Here is a 15724-nt window from a genome sequence, read left to right on the forward strand (position 1 = left end):
TAATCAAGTGGCATAAGAGAAGCGACTAGCATAGCATGCATAGCACGGTTGGCGCACAAGTGACACAACGCAGATTGCGGGTGGGGGATGACGCACAGCACGGCGCGGCAGATGATAAGCACACATGCAGGAGAGGAGAGTTGGAGATGCAACCGAAACAACTCACCCGCCGGTGCCCCCACCGCACTCCACTCTCACCCGCCCGTCTTCCACTCCTGCTCCATATATACAGCGTCCCTCTCGTCTCGTGCTTGCCTCCCCTCTTCACCTCACCCATCTCTCTCGGGAGCTCCTCTTCCTGCTCCTCAGTCCTCGCCCCTTCCAAGCAACAAACCCATGGCTCTCGTCCGCCAGCGCCGCCAGTTGCCGCACCTCACCCTCCCGCTCGACCACTTCGCCCTGCGCCTGCCGCCGCAGCCGCAGCCCGCCGCCGCCGCGCCGTCCACCTCCGCCTCCGACGCCCGCCTCTCGGACTTCGAGAAAATCTCCGTCCTTGGGCACGGCAACGGCGGCACCGTCTACAAGGCGCGCCACCGCCGGTCCGCGCAGCCGTTCGCACTCAAGCTCTTCGCGGCCGGGGACCCCTCCGCGGCTCGCGAGGCCGAGATACTCAAGCTCGCCGCGGACGCGCCCCACGTCGTGCGCCTCCACGCGGTGATCCCGTCGGCGCCGGCGGTGGCCGCGGGGGAGGCGCCCGCGGCGCTGGCGCTGGAGCTCATGCCCGGGGGCTCCCTCGCGGGCTTGCTCCGCCGGCTGAGCCGCCCGATGGCGGAGCACCCCATCGCCGCCGTGGCGCGGCAGGCGCTCCTCGGGCTCGCGGCGCTGCACGCGCTCCGCGTCGTGCACCGCGACCTGAAGCCGTCGAACCTGCTCGTGGGCGCCGGCGGCGAGGTCAAGATCGCCGACTTCGGCGCGGGCAAGGTGCTGCGCCGGCGGCTCGACCCCTGCGCCTCCTACGTCGGCACGGCGGCGTACATGTCGCCGGAGCGGTTCGACCCGGAGGCGTACTCGGGCGATTACGACCCCTACGCCGCCGACGTGTGGAGCCTCGGGGTGGCCATCCTGGAGCTGTACCTGGGCCACTTCCCTCTCCTGCCCGAGGGCCAGCGCCCGGACTGGGCCGCGCTCATGTGCGCCATCTGCTTCGGCGAGGCGCCGGAGCCGCCGGCCGCGGCGTCGGAGGAGTTCCGGGACTTCGTGGCGCGGTGCCTGGAGAAGAAGGCCGGGCAGCGCGCGTCCGTGGCCGAGCTGCTGGAGCACCCGTTCGTCGCCGGGCGGGACGCGGCCGGCGCGCAGCAGGCGCTCGCCGCGCTCGTCGCGGAGGCGGAGCAGGGCGACCTGTAGCCCAACTGCCAGCCGGGCCGGTTAATTAATTCACTAGTAGTAGGAGAGTCGGGACGAGCTGATGTGTACATAAGAGTTACGCCACGTGGACGAATAACCTGTCAAAGGTAGCGTTTTCTTGCTTTTCTTATGCAATCTTTTGATCGGTTTTCTGGACCCAATCATTCATTCGTTGCTTGAGTTCATTTCGCAAATCGCAAGGGCCAAATTTGTTCGCATCTAGCAAAAATGTGCCAAAATTTGTGCGATACAGATTCTTCGAACGACGTTGATGGCTCGCCTGACAGTTATATCCGTTCGATGTGATCCTAGGAGATTTTACTGCAGCAGGAAGAAATCTAAGATCCTATTTGGATCCTCTAGATTATGAGCTAGCTAAATTTAGCTTTTGCAGATCCAAACAAACTAGCTAACGATATTTCAGCTAATTGGAATAATATTGTTTTGTTAGCTGGTTGAACCCAGATAAAAACGTCAAAAGACCGTATTACCCTAACCCCTCGATAAAATTTCCCAACACAGGGTAGCATTGTCAATTAATGTCAATAATTAGCAATTAGCTGGTGGATCCAAACACACCTAGCTAATAACTAGTTAGCTAATGTTTAGCTAACTAAAAGAGGCTATTATCAATTAGGCCCTGTTTAGATCCATAAAGCCGAAATACAAAAAAATTTATAAATCGCTTGCATGGTGTACTAAATGTAATCGAAAAATAAATCGCATTACACAAATAGACTATAAATCGCGAGACGAATCTAATGAGTCTAATTAGGACGTAATTAGATACTAAATTATTACAGTAATACTTTAGTAAACATGTTCTAATGATGGATTAATTAGGCTCATTAGATTCGTCTCGTAGTTTACATATGAGATCTGTAATTAGTTTTATGATTAGTCTACATTTAATACTTCAAATGTTGAAGATTTTCTTCTAAAAATCCAAAAATCCAAAATACAAAGTGATCTAAACAGGACCTTAGCTAGATAACACAGCTGAAGTTTTTTTTTAAGGACACAGCTATTCTTTTCTTTCAATTTTCAGGTGCAGTGCTCTTAATTTTCTATTGCTGACAATCTTTACAAACAACCATCCAAAACATGTTTAGGTGATGTTTGATCCTCCCTAAGTAATGATTATCTAGCATACTACACATGAGGGGAGGAGCTATGAGTTAGGTTCTGTTGGGGCGGTTGCATTTGGGCGCCATCATTTCTGGAACGTTTTATAATTGCACGCGACAGAGTACTACTACAAAACTGTTGCGGTGGCAGAGCCACAACAAGACGTGAGAAATAGAAAAGGGGCGTACGCGTACCGCTCTCAAAAGAAGCAAGCAAACAAACAAAAAAACAAAAAGAGGCCGTGCGGACAACTTCGTTCGAACGACCGATCAAGGACAGCGCACAGCGTTAGCAGGTTGTCATCTGCTGAATTTGATGGGGGCGGCCGCGGGTACATTTGTCTACAGCATGTACTGAGGGTGTGTTTGGTTGGGGAGCCGACGAGCTCCGTGCTTTGTTTTGTTTGCCAACGCAGGAATTGAGCGAACCCAAAGTACCCAACTAGCAAATATTCTCCTGATATTCGGGATGGCCTCGCTCCCCCAAAACGACCGAACGCACTCCCTCCATTCCAACACCGTCTCTTCCGTCTCGTGCTCCCTCTCGACGCCCCTCTGCTCCTCTCGACGCGGCTAACTCCTCTGCCCAGTGGCGAAACTAGATTGAAATGGAGGGGGGTGCGACAATAATAAAGAGAAAAAGATAGATTTACCAAAACAAAGAAGTTCATAATAATATTTGTTTTGGCTTGGCTTTGCGTGAACAAAATAATATTTACATAAGCAAAATTAATCAATTGACTTCATATCTTCAAAGATGTCGATGATCCAATGGCCTAAAAAATAAACAAATAACTTACAACTCAATTTTTATTTTTTTTCATGGAGGAACAATGATTGAATGATAAAATATAATGTATCACATTCAATCTTCATCATCAAATCTACGACCTTGCATTTTCATGAAGCGGCGAACTACTGGCTCATTGGTGACTTTCATCATAAGTTCTTTCTCAACATAGCAAATAAGGCTATTGCTCATATATGAATCACCAATACGATTGTGTAAATATGTTTTCACAATCTTCATGGCTGAGAAACACCTCTCCACTGTAGCTGTAGCGACAGGTAATACTAGTACAAGTTTTAAAAGTCGATAAAACATTGGATAGCGCTCATGTTTTCCGGTCGTTACCATTTTTTGAAAAAGCTCAGCAATAGTTTGCATGTTGGAGAACCTATCGCCATCTCTCACATCAGATATGTAGAGGCCAAGCTCATGGCTAAGGTCCCTCAAATTTCCAGAATCAAAATCATGTGGATAAAGCTTTGCTAAGCTCATCAGTTTTTCCATATTAAAATCATGAAATGAGTCTCTTGGACTAAAAGCAGCATAGCAAACAAGCAATTCTGAGCTCGTCTCATTGAAGCGACCATCAAGCTCTTGAAGTAGCCAATCAATAACATCATTAAAACAATCTACCCGATAGTAGTGGTTGTTTGTAATTCCAGATTCTTTGGATCAATATATTCATCTTCCATGTCCAATTTACAAATATCATTCTTGTCACAAAATTCATGCACATCATCTAATATTTTTTCCCACTTTTCTCTTCTAAACTCATCCAACTGGCATCTAGTTGCTTTCACACATTTAATAGCATTCACTATGTCCTGATCCTTTCGTTGCAGTGCCAATGATAAACTGTTTGTGATTCCCAATATAGCCAACATGAGGTGCAAATAAAAGACAAAATCAAAAGACTGGAAGTAATGTAGAAGATTTGATGCTTGATCTCTTATTTTCCAATCCTTTTTATCCTTTTCCACAATTTCTAGCACCTTCACTATTGTAGGAAACATGTCGACTAAACTTTTGAGAGACTTATAATGGGAATTCCAACGCGTATTTCCGGGTCTTTGAAGACTTTGCTCTTGATTCAAACCTGTCCCAGTTTGAAGTTGCCCGCACCATAATGCCTTATTCATTTCTTTAAGATTAATATCTCTAACCAAGTCCCTTCTCTTAGAAGATCCACCCACCACACTTAGTAAGATGGAAATCATAGTAAAAAATTCACTAACCCCTTTATGCTTTCTCACAATGGCCACGAGGACTAACTGAAGTTGGTGAGCAAAACAATGAACATAATAGGCTGAACTATTTTCTCTCATGATCAGTGATTGCAAGCCATTGAACTCACCTCGCATATTGCTAGCACCGTCATATCTTTGGCCTCTAACTTGCTTTAAGCTCAACTTAAGATCAGCAAATAGTTCATCAATAGAGGACTTGAGATAGGCAGAAGTTGTTTCAGTCACGTGAACAAGACCAACAAATCTTTCTTTCACAATTCCACATTTGTCTACATACCTCAAGACCACTGCCATTTGTTCTTTCCAAGAAACATCTCTTGACTCATCAACTAGCAAGAAGAAAACATCATCCCCAATTTCTTCTAGAATAGCATGTAACACCTCCTTTGCGAAACATTGCACAATATCTCTCTGTATTTCAGGAGCAACTAAAAGACTATTTTCTGATTTCTTTTTACCTATTGCCTTTCTTAATGTTGGATTTTGTTCCGCTGCAAAATTACGAAATTCTCTAAAGTTTCCTTTGTTTAAGGAGTCCTTCGACTCATCATGGCCCCGAAATGGCAATCCTTGCTTCGCCAATATTCTTGCAACATCAATAGACCCATTCAACCGAGCAAGATAGTCCTTCTCTGCATATTCACTCACAGCACGAAAAGCAACATCAATGTGTTGATTTCTTTGTAACAGATCATCGCATTTTTTTCATTGCTATGTAGTGTGAGCCCCCCACATCACCAACATGATTTCTCAGCCTTTCCTTTCTATGATAACCATTCCAACCATTTTTTATAAATGCTTCATATCTAACATCCTTCTTATGTCTAAACAAGAAAAAGCAAAAACAATATGCTCTACCTGTTGACTCGTTGTATTCAAGCCAACCTCCAAATTCATCGAACCATTCCGGAATAAATCTTCTTGGACCTCCTCCAATCTCTGTCACAGGAAAATGACATGTGCGAGGTTGGCAAGGACCATTCTCCAAGTACTTTCTTCTCACCCGCTCTCTAAGATTAGGATGGTAATCATCAATTTGTTTCCTTAATCCTGGATCATATTTAATCTCCTCTTCCCAGTTAATATCATCCAAACATGAATTCCGAGCATTGTCACCACTATCTGGCTCTGGCGCTTTCCTTTTGTAAAATCGTTCCATCAATTAACCTACAATAGTACACAATTCTAATAAATGTAAATATTTCTCTAATACAGTCTGCATAACAAAATCAATTAGGGCTTTCAAGTTTTAAATTGTATGTAATAAACTAGTTTAATTGACTAATTGAGAAAGAAGTAGGTGAATTAAAAAAGCTAGTTACTCCCTGACCTTGGTACTTGCTGGATGCATCGGCTGTCGGCGGCGATTTGTCGAAGGGAGGTTGCAGTCGGCAGTCCTGCAGATTGCCGTTGGATTGCCATCGGGGAGTAGCGGCGATCTGCGGATCTTCCCTCGGCCTCGCGTCGCGCCGCTTGAGTTGTGCAAAGACACGAGGAGGCGAGGAGCCGAGGAGCCAGAGGGCCGGCGCGGCGGACGGCGTTAGATACGTGTAAGGATCACCGGGGTGTCCAACCCTAGAGGGGAAGGGGGTGAATAGGGTTGCTAATCGCTTTTTAACCTAGGGTTCACACTACTTGCATAAGATAAACCTAACACGTCCTATACATGCTAGTTATGACTAAGGTTTATCTTTGCTACTCTCTACTTACCCCAAAATACTTGCAACCTATAGCCAATCCTAAACAAACTAACTAGAAAAATAAGGCACGCAAGATAAAGTAAATGCGGAAACGTAATATGGTAAGTAAAGAGGTAAGTGCAAGAGGGACGCAAACTCCCGAGTAGACACGGTCATGTAACGTGGTTCGGCTCAAACGCCTACGTCCACGGGACACCGAGGCTCTTCCGATCACCGTCTTGCACTACGCCACCAAGGCGATGCCGGCAAGCAAAGGCAAGTGCCCACAAGACACCGAGTCTCGTGCATCGCCACCGTCTCTCTCGGTCACCCGGCCGAAATCCACTACGGAGCTTCTCCACCAAGGAGGGGGTCTCCTCTTCCCCCGCACAAAGTGTCGTTGCCACTCCAAACCAAGTCGGAGGGTCACACGACAGATCACAAGGATTGCTTGCCGCAGCAAGACTTCTCTCAAGGGAGCTCTCGCAAGAACCAATCCCTCTTACAAGCACTAAGCACTCTCACAAGTGTGCTTAAGCTTATATGATGTACAAAGAAGTTCTAAGGTGGTTAGAGATGATCTTTGGCTCTTGTATACTTTCTTGGTCTCTAGCAACCTCAAATGAGCCGTGGGGTGGCATATATATAGCCCACACACCCCAAACTAGCCGTTGGAAAAAGGCTGACAAAAACCCTTAACGCCGGTTGATCCGATGCTCAACTTTTTGTCATCACCGGTTTAACCAGTGAGTGTATTTTCCCAGCAACTAGCCATTACTGCTCCAATGGCTCCTTTGATCAATTGACCGACGCTCTCAAAAAATAACGTCGGTTTAACCGTGTGTGTAAGTTCAGAACCCCCGAAAAATAGAGTCTCTGGACAACTGCACCGACGCTCACTTTTTATTTATCGTCGGTTTAACCGGTGTCTCTGGGTCTGGCTTCACTTCAAGTCATTGCACCGACGAGTTGTCTTAAGACATCATCGGTTCATCCGGCGCAAAACCCTAGTCTCAGCTTTCTGGACCCATTGCACTGATGAGTACAATTTGCCTAACGTCGGTTTAACCGGTGATAGCAAATTATCTCTGTCTTGTTCGTTTTGACTTGGTTTCTTCATGGTCTCTTCAATTCTTGTCCGTTGGCGGAACCCCCGTAGGGGTGGCCCTTCGGGCCTAACTACGCCAATCTTCTCTTTGTCATCACTTGAACCTAAAAGCCTGAGAATGGTCATCTTAACAATCATATTAGTCCAAGTGTTGTGTGTGTCATCAATCGCCAAAACATTATAGTGAAATATGGCATGAGAGGCCATTTTCGCTACAACACGGAAGAAGAACTGAGGAAAAAAACAAAGACGAGCGGACGGGAGTTGGGAGACGAGCAGGCTTGCAGCGCCTAGGTCCTGGCTGGTGGCCTGCTCTATGCTTCCATGGGTTGCCGTGGCTTCTAGCTGGGCTGGGGGTGGAGGATACTAGGCCTTGGGGTGCATATAGGGCCAAATATTGAGAGCTATAACTGGTTTTTCATTTTTTTAGGGGGTGCGGCTGCACCCACGGGTCACTATGTGGCTTCGCCCCTGCCTCTGCCCCCTCTCGTCGCTCTCGCCGAGCTACGCCGCCATTGTCCCGGCCGTGCCGCCGCTCGCGAAGCCGGAGTGGGCGGAGCTCTGCGCGAAGGTGGGCAGGCGGCACTCCGGCAGCGGCCCTTCCCCCGCTGCACGGGCCGCCCCTTGCCCGACCGCCGCTCGTGAAGCCGGAGCGGGCGGAGCTCGACGCGGAGGCGGGCAGGCGGCGGCCCCTCCCCCGCTGCACGGGCTGCCCCTCGCCCGGCCGCCGCTCGCGAAGCCGGAGCGGATGGGGCTCGGCACGGAGGCGGCGGCCGAGCTCGGACAAGGACGGCGCTCGGTGTGGAGACGGAGCTCCGGCAGCAGCCAAGCTCGGGGCGAGGCAGGAAGGCCGGCGGCCGCTGGGAGGCAGGGCGGCATGGGAGGAGCTCGGACTCCTGCGATTGAAGAGAGAGGGAGGAGAGGATTGGGTGACCGACCCGCGGGCCTCATGTGACGGTGGTTAACAGAGCAGTAACACCTTCCATTCTCATTTCTCCAACCAAACATGAAATAGAGTCACTCCATCCCTCCAACCAAACAAAGAGTATAGAACCATCATATTCCTAAAATCTGGGATAGAGCCGCTCCATCCTACCTCGTTCTCCAACCAAACACACCCCAAAAGGAAGTGCTATGTTACGCACCTAGAGTACGCTGCTACGCAAGGGATCCTCACAGCAGCCGGTAGGCCTCACTGCATCCTTTGCTTTGCTTGCTTCTGAACAGAGTTTGGCATCGGTTTTAGACTCTACAGAAGATTAGAAAAGAAAATATCCAGCATTCTCCTTTGAATTCCAAGCTCAAGCGCACAAGCACACCCGGGCCGACGCCAGACCCTTCCGTCTCCAGTCTCCAACCGGTCACGCGCTCTGCGTTGCCCTCCTCAAGATCTGACACGGCCGCAAGCGAACAGCAGTCGGGATCGGGAAGGCACGCACTGTGCGTATCGCCACTGCAGGCAGTCAGGGTCGCCGATTTGTCAAGGTGGATACTGGATATTTTTGCAATTATGGTCTGGAACTGGACTCTGGAGCAGCGCGGTCCAGAACTCCAGATAGATAACCACCGTGCTCGTGGCGGCCGCCGTGACAGGCCGGCCGCTGTTTGTCGCGGCCCTGACCCGCGCCGCCGGAACCGCCGGCCCCGCCGCTGGATGGATGGTTCGGCCTGGCAGCCGGGGGGAGGGGAGAGGAAACCACCTGCCGGCTTCAGGTGCAGGCTGGAGCAGGCAGTTACCGATACCTGCGTGCTCGTATCGTTCCGCGAAGCTAGGATCCGCGGATCTGCCCGTGCAGGCAGTGCACGGCCGCACGGGCAGGGCTGGGCAGCCGGCGGTTGGGTGTTTCGCCGGATCCCGATCCCGGCGGTTACTCTTACTCCGGTGGTCGCACGGGCGGCTCGGCACCTGCATGTTTCCTCTTCCACCGCCGTAGCGGCAGCCGATACGGTAGTACAACACCGTGGACGGGCGAAGCATCGCAGGCATGGAAAAAAACATACCCTGGGTGGGAGGCAAAAGAACCTGGTCGTTTTTTTTTCCCGTTAGCTGTTCGCCGTGCTTCTTCCGGACTGTAGGTTAACTAGTGGCCCGAGATGACGTGTCTTCGTTTGGTTTGGAGCTCCAATGGCCGGAGGAGATGTAGATCCAACCCGAATCCATCAGATGTGATGCAGTTGTTTAAAGAAATGGGCGCGACACGGCGACAGCTCCGGTGTGGCACTGCTGAGCGGGCCACTGGAGTCGTTGGCAGACTGACGATAAGTAGGGGTTCGGGTTTGCTTAACACGACAATAATGGATGAAGTCACTGCTCAGCTCACGCGCCGCCTCTCAGCTCACCTGTCGTTGCTGTCACGCTTGCGCTTTGCGCACTCCTTTCGATTTCAAGGCTCTGTGGACTCTCGACCTCGCTCGCTCGGCTAGGCGTGCTGCTTGGCGCAGAATATACGTTGGTGGCAAAAATGAAAACATGAAAACCACCAGAGCTTGCGCATCCGGGGAATCGAACCCCGGTCAGTACCGTGGGAGGGTACTATGATACCACTACACCAGATGCGCTTGATTGATTTACGGGTATTTGTAAACAATTTTGTTCTGACAGCACCGCCCACAAACCAACATTACCACCAAATACTGAACTACACCATTTTAAAAAAAAAGAAAAGAAAAACCAAACACTGAACTTCTAGCTAAAATAAAATTTACCAGTTATTCAACGTTCCCCAAAAAAGACCTAGCATAGCAGCAAACATTATCTTCTGACCCGAAACAGCGCCTGTAATGCTCCCCGTATACAAAAGTTCAGATCTGACGGGCCTGTAATGTTCTCCCGTATACAAAGGACTGGGACAGGAGTAGGGACCTAGGAAGACTCATCGTAATAAAAAAAATACAACATTGCTCTTCATGTATATAAATCCAATACAACAGTATATACAACAGATGATCGATGCTACCTTGCGTTATCCATGTAGCTAGGACAAAGAAAGTTGGGACAAAAACAAAATCCCTGTCCTATTACCTTGAGCACGCCAACAAGGAAAATGAATATCCTACAGTCAGCATGTGTTGCTGTCTTTTTTTAATGTATTATTACTAGTATACTAAATCCTGAGCAGTGAGCACTTCAAACAATGGTAGCCACCTGGTGAAACGCTCTGGGTTCAAAGACTCCGTCCATAAAAAATCTGCAACAATGGCAGAGAAACCACTAAGTTGAAAAAGAAGACAAAATACATTTCAGGAAAGAAAATAGAGTGTTTTCTAGTTTCTAGGGTTTATATGTAGTTACAATAAATGCACGATCACTTTTTTTTTGTGCTTTAGAAATTAGCTAAGCTTATTTAGTCAGCATCAAAGAAAGGCTTGGATATACAGAAGTGAAGGAACCCATATCAACATGCATTTGATGCTATAGAGGAGAAAGTCATAGAGATAGAGGAGGGTCAGACATAGCAGCTATAATTATGACATATAAAAAGAAAAACAGCAGGTACTAACTTCAGATTCTGAAAGAAAACCCTATTGTATAATGCCAGTGATGCTGTGTTATGTTTGATTCTGTAAACTCATTGTAAAGTTCATAAACAGATAAAAGTGTAAAAGATTTTTTTAAGGTAAAGCATCACTACCCACCGTCACTGAATGATGTGCTCCTTGACGATTCATGCTTTGGTTATGACATCAGCTGAAACAAGAGTGTCTAAATTTGTTAGAAATACTGGATAGAACAGACCAAGAAAAGAATAAACAAAATAGGATTATAACAATACCACAAATGAATAACTTTCAAATCAGAATTTGCATGGTTATCACTTATCCATTGATTAAAATGTAAACAATTTCGTGTAATTCAAAGACTCGCCGGATAGTTTGCGTCGAGAAAATTGAATATTGCACAATTCTTCTTTTTTTCTCTTCTCCTGCAACTATTAACTTCTAAAAAGAATGACCCTATGTCAGATTTATTAGCCAATAAAAGTCTCTGCTTGTTGCGCGTTGTTTCTACCAAGATAAGGAGTCAGCATGAGCATTCTAGCAAGCAGCGAACAAAAAACAGAAATGTGACCCAGATGGTGTTCCGTTTTCGCAAAAACTGAAAACCCTAGCACCACGTTTAATAGACAGGCCTGTACTTGGGCACATCAAATGCATGCTTTGTAGAACAAAAGGTAACAGCATTATACAAGCTTACAGCAATTAGTGGATACCATATTGAGGATTTTTGTGGCCCCGTTGTGCTTCCATCTGACAGTCCTGCGGCTGCTGCTCCAGCTCTAATTGTGGAGTGTGAAAAACAGGATACTCGGTGTAATCTTCAACAGTCAACGGAGGCTCCACTTGAGAGATCTGTTGTTCTCCCATCTCAAAGTCCTGCTCTGATGCAAGTATGTCTTCTATTTCGCAACCAAGAAACATATCATCCAAGCCAGATAGAGCAAAGGTGTTAGTAAAAAGGTCCCCAGTTGAAGCCAGAGGATCCACACGGTTAGAAGTTGTTTCTACATCCATGGGCATGGCAGTTTCTGGGCTTGAAACTGGCTGTGCAATAGTTGGAGCAAAAGCTCCATTTACTGATATTACTTGATTGGAGGTTTCAGGAATGGGAGGATGGTACTGAATAATTTGTGCGCCAGCAACAGAAGTCCCCTGATCAGCCACAGGACCTTGTTCCAGAGCACGGAATCTCCTTTTCCTGCTCCCATCATCATTCCACCAATTACTCCTGTGCTGTTGCTGCACCAGCTGATTGAGGAAATTTGGATTCTGGACAACTATTGCCAAAAGTGCCATCATCTGCTGCTGGTTTTGTTCCATCACATGTAGGCGTTGAATTAAATTCTGCACTTCAAGGCTAGATGATTGCTGGTACTGCCTGAGATCTACTAGCTGCTGCATTAGAAGGGCTTTGTCCCTCTTAAGGGTTTCAACCTCCTTTTCAAGACCTCCATATTTTCCGATTTCAATATTTTCAGTGCCAGGTGCAGTTTTGACAGGTGCCGGCTGCAGATCACTAGTCGCATCCTGAGCAGATTTCTTCTTTCTCTTGATGGTCTTCAGAAGATGTTTTTGATCCTTAACAAAACCTTCATTGGCCCATTCCCACCTATCAGGATCAACTTTATGAAATCCCTGTTATAAAATAGAAGATTATTAAGTTCATCTAAATAAAAACTTAATATTCAACACGAACACACAACACAAAATATCAAGACAAAATAATAGCTAATTTTATCAAGAGGGCTTTTAGAAGATTTTTTTGGTGGTTCGTTCATGCAGAGGGTTTTTCAACGTAATATAGTATAGTAATGCATCTATTTCTATTTACAATATATGGTGCGATCTTCATGAGCAAGTTTATGTAAATATGTGGAGACAGAAGAAGCAAACACAGTATCACAAGAGAAACACTAGACTTACACAAAGCAGTGCATCAAGCAGCATGGAGCTGGATAACAAAATTTACAACAATCATAAAAAAATGGTATACTAAGACCGTTTCAGAGCAAGCATATAGTATGATGCAGCAAACTATTACCAATGGCATCATCAAGTAGATCATAAGGCTAGGATGCAGGTTAGTAAGGCGGCATCCTTTATATGGTTGCAAAGTACTATAGGTGATAAAATCAAATACAATTATGAAAAACCACCAAATGTCAGAAAACATTTTTTCCCTGCTAATGAAGGGAACAATATCAACATAGCTCTAGAAGCCAATTATATTCACTTGGTCAGGTGCACGATTTACAATGGTAAAGGAGATAAAAATAATCCCAATGCCATGCATTTTATGCGCTGATGTTCTTATTGAGCAAATGAGATGAAAAGCAAATATATATTAGAGTATCAGTATATCACCCCCCAACCCATTCAACAATTCAGTTTCGTTTCGGGAAGTGCAGCGGAACCTTCTCCAAAATGGGATAACCAGACCAAGTCATATAATCTCAATACAAGAACCAAATTGAACGAAGCAACAGAATATACCAAAATGACATGAAGATAAATAGCTGAAGCTACTAGCAACTCAAGGAAATCATGCATATTTATGGTCGCAAGCTACTCCAAACAAGCAGTTGCAAATTTGAAACTAAAATACTAGGTACCCATGTAAATTGGAAACATGGCCACACATGTAAATTGGAAACAAAGGATTAGGGAATCTTACATAGGTGTTGAGCTGGCGTATGAAGCTGGTGAAGTGGTTGTGCTTGAAGTGCCGCGGCAGCAGGTCCCGCTCAAAGGCGTGCGAGTCCCAGATCACGAAGCTGCCGCCGCCGGCGCCCCAGGAGATGACCGCGTCGGTCGCCGGGTCGGAGACCATGTCGTAGACCTTGGTCAGGAACGGCGCCACGTCCGGAGGCTTCGGCACCACCCCCACCGGGGCCGCCGCCGGCGGGGCCTTACCCGCCGGTGGGGCGCCGACATCGCCGGCGACCTCGCCGCTGGCTGGGGAGGCGGGATGCTGGGGCGACCGCTTCTTGGAGCCCATGGCGACGGACGACGCGAGAACCCTAGGATTTTTGGCTGGAGCCTTCGCGAATGTGCGGCGGCGCTGGAGGCTTCGAGATTGAGGCGACCGCGCGACGAGAAGGGACACGGGAGAGGCGGCGAGGGGATTTTGGTTGGGTCTGTTGATTGGTTTTCAGATTTCTTTGATGAACTGTACGGGAACGGGGGCGGTTTCGTTCGCCTTCTGGCTTCTGCGATAAGGGAAGGAAAATGGGGAAGAGGATATTTATTTGGTTGGATACTTGGATCACGAAAGGCGCGTAGCCGGGCAATACTTTACGGTACGTGTTTTCAGGCCAATCTACTGCCATGTGGGCCCGATATCTGGTGGGTCATATATGTCGGTGACGGTAATGGCGAACGGCGGTGTCACACCAAACACCATGGTAGCAACGCCGTGTACTTTTCCGTATTTGGTGGGGCCTCTCGTGTGGGGCAGGAGCGTCAGTGGCTGTGTCGCGCTCGAGGGTGCGGCTATTCTTTACTTGACTCTTGGGCCAAAGCTGAAGGATTTGATGAGTGGCGGGGGGTCCCAGTAGGCAAGTTGAGAAGCCGTGGGCCGGCACAGCCGTTACGTCACTGACGCGTGGTCCCAGTAGGTCAATTCGACTGAATGAATGCAGCAGTACCTCAACGGCGACAAGGCGGTATATGCCGTCGTTGCCGACGTCATCATCATTAGGGTCGAAGTCAGCTCGACTCGTCCGAGTCCAAGGCCCAGGAGCGACGCGCTTTGTTCGTCGTCGTTGTCGAGTTCGAAGTCTCTAGTGTCCTACCGACCGCTCGGTGCTGGATCCGTGCAAACCTCCTCGCGTTCTCACGAGCGAGTTGCTCCCTCCAACTTTTTTTTTTTGAAATTATCCCCTTCAACTTCGACTCCGTTTTCCACTACACAAATAAACACGCCTCGCGTTCTCATTAGCTTGTTTGATGAGTGGAAAAGGTGTGCAATGTTAAGCAAATAGGACTGATGGATCCATATGGTAGTGTGTGTGTGTGTGTGTGAGCTGCTGGCCTGCTGCTACTGATCAAATTATGATGAGCGAAGGGTACATTGGAAAGAGCTAGCGCCAGTGCTCTGGCTCACGTAGGCATATGATCAGCAGAGATGAAGCTGTGGTAGTCCCTTCACGTGTGGCGTTGCACTGGTGCTCTGGTTCACCATGGTTGTTGCTTAGTCATCTTTTTCTAGGTGGTAGTCCGTAATCCTAGTTGAACAAGACGTAATTCTATTCATCGTGCGCTACTGCACGCGGAGCTGTCGCAAAAGCCAAGTGCCGGCTGCCGTCGCCGCTCGCGCATGTACCGGAAAGGGGTGGGAGGTGGAGCGGGGAGGGGGGAGGGGGTAGAGCGGCCACTGCTGAGGGGGGAGGGGTATGAGTGATGGCCGGCGAGGTCGCCGGCAGCTAGAGTGGTGGTTGAGGTGGTAGAGCTTAGAGTTTCGGGTTTTGAGGAGTTTAATTGCCACCAGACATAGAGAAGAAGGTCTGCGGCCGCCGGACGAGGGGCGGAGGATGAGCGGACGGGCGGGAGGAGAAAGAAGACCGCAGCTATGATGAGATGAATCCCAATCATCTATGCTAGAAATAGATGCCCCCGAGCAAGGATCTCTGAGCCGAGGAAAGCATCTGGGTCGATAGCAAGAACTCTGCACACGGTGATAAAGAGCGAGAATCCCGATTCTCGGGGAAGCCGAATGGAGTCCGTGCCATAAGTAAGCTGTATTCACGTGAAGATAATTTTGGAGTATTGACTCAAATTAGAAGAGAGAAGAAAGGAAAGGCTGCACGTGTGGCTGGCAACCGTGGGATGTTAGTTGTTCTTTTTCTCCGTGTGAAATATTTTGATTTAAACAAAATTCAAATAATCACATAATATCCGTGCAACAACACTTGGACATAATAGACTATATA

General features: G+C 48.0%; 2 protein-coding genes and 1 non-coding gene across 4 annotated transcripts; 1 reads left to right on the plus strand and 2 right to left on the minus strand.

Moving 5' to 3' along the window:
• Window positions 1–236: 236 nt before the first annotated feature.
• On the plus strand, window positions 237–1529 carry LOC120692884 (mitogen-activated protein kinase kinase 9-like). The gene has a single exon (XM_039976280.1). It carries the CDS (start codon window positions 337–339, stop codon window positions 1342–1344), a length of 1008 nt encoding a protein of 335 aa, XP_039832214.1. The 5' UTR covers window positions 237–336; the 3' UTR covers window positions 1345–1529.
• Window positions 1530–9783: 8254 nt separating this feature from the next.
• TRNAG-CCC lies at window positions 9784–9854 on the minus strand. The gene has a single exon. It is a non-coding gene; the product is annotated as a tRNA-Gly (tRNA).
• A 317-nt stretch (window positions 9855–10171) lies between these two features.
• Window positions 10172–14015, minus strand: LOC120690680 (heat stress transcription factor A-9-like). 2 transcript variants are annotated; one of them, XR_005681867.1, is made up of 4 exons: window positions 13468–14015; window positions 11491–12428; window positions 10932–10983; window positions 10172–10483 (listed from the first exon to the last, which is right to left on the minus strand). XR_005681867.1 is itself a non-coding variant. In XM_039973424.1 (4 exons), the coding sequence occupies exons 1-3, from the start codon at window positions 13789–13791 to the stop codon at window positions 10961–10963; spliced, it is 1269 nt and encodes a 422-aa protein (XP_039829358.1). In that variant the 5' UTR covers window positions 13792–14013; the 3' UTR covers window positions 10172–10483; window positions 10932–10960. The 2 variants fall into 2 exon arrangements, 1 of the variants encoding a protein (XP_039829358.1); XM_039973424.1 differs by having other exon boundaries at window positions 11507–12428; window positions 13468–14013.
• Between the last annotated feature and the right edge of the window lie 1709 nt (window positions 14016–15724).

The sequence above is a fragment of the Panicum virgatum genome, chromosome 9N, assembly GCF_016808335.1.
Source record: "Panicum virgatum strain AP13 chromosome 9N, P.virgatum_v5, whole genome shotgun sequence".
NCBI classification, from domain to species: domain Eukaryota; kingdom Viridiplantae; phylum Streptophyta; class Magnoliopsida; order Poales; family Poaceae; genus Panicum; species Panicum virgatum.

Coding starts and splice junctions, on each gene's coding strand:
- LOC120692884 (XM_039976280.1), top strand. CDS start 337: ATGGCTCTCGTCCGCCAGCGCCGCCAGTTGCCGCACCTCACCCTCCCG.
- LOC120690680 (XM_039973424.1), bottom strand. CDS start 13,791: ATGGGCTCCAAGAAGCGGTCGCCCCAGCATCCCGCCTCCCCAGCCAGC. Junction 12,429..13,467: donor TACGCCAGCTCAACACCTAT/GTAAGATTCCCT, acceptor ATTTTATAACAG/GGATTTCATAAAGTTGATCC. Junction 10,984..11,506: donor CCACAAAAATCCTCAATATG/GTATCCACTAAT, acceptor CTCTTGTTTCAG/CTGATGTCATAACCAAAGCA.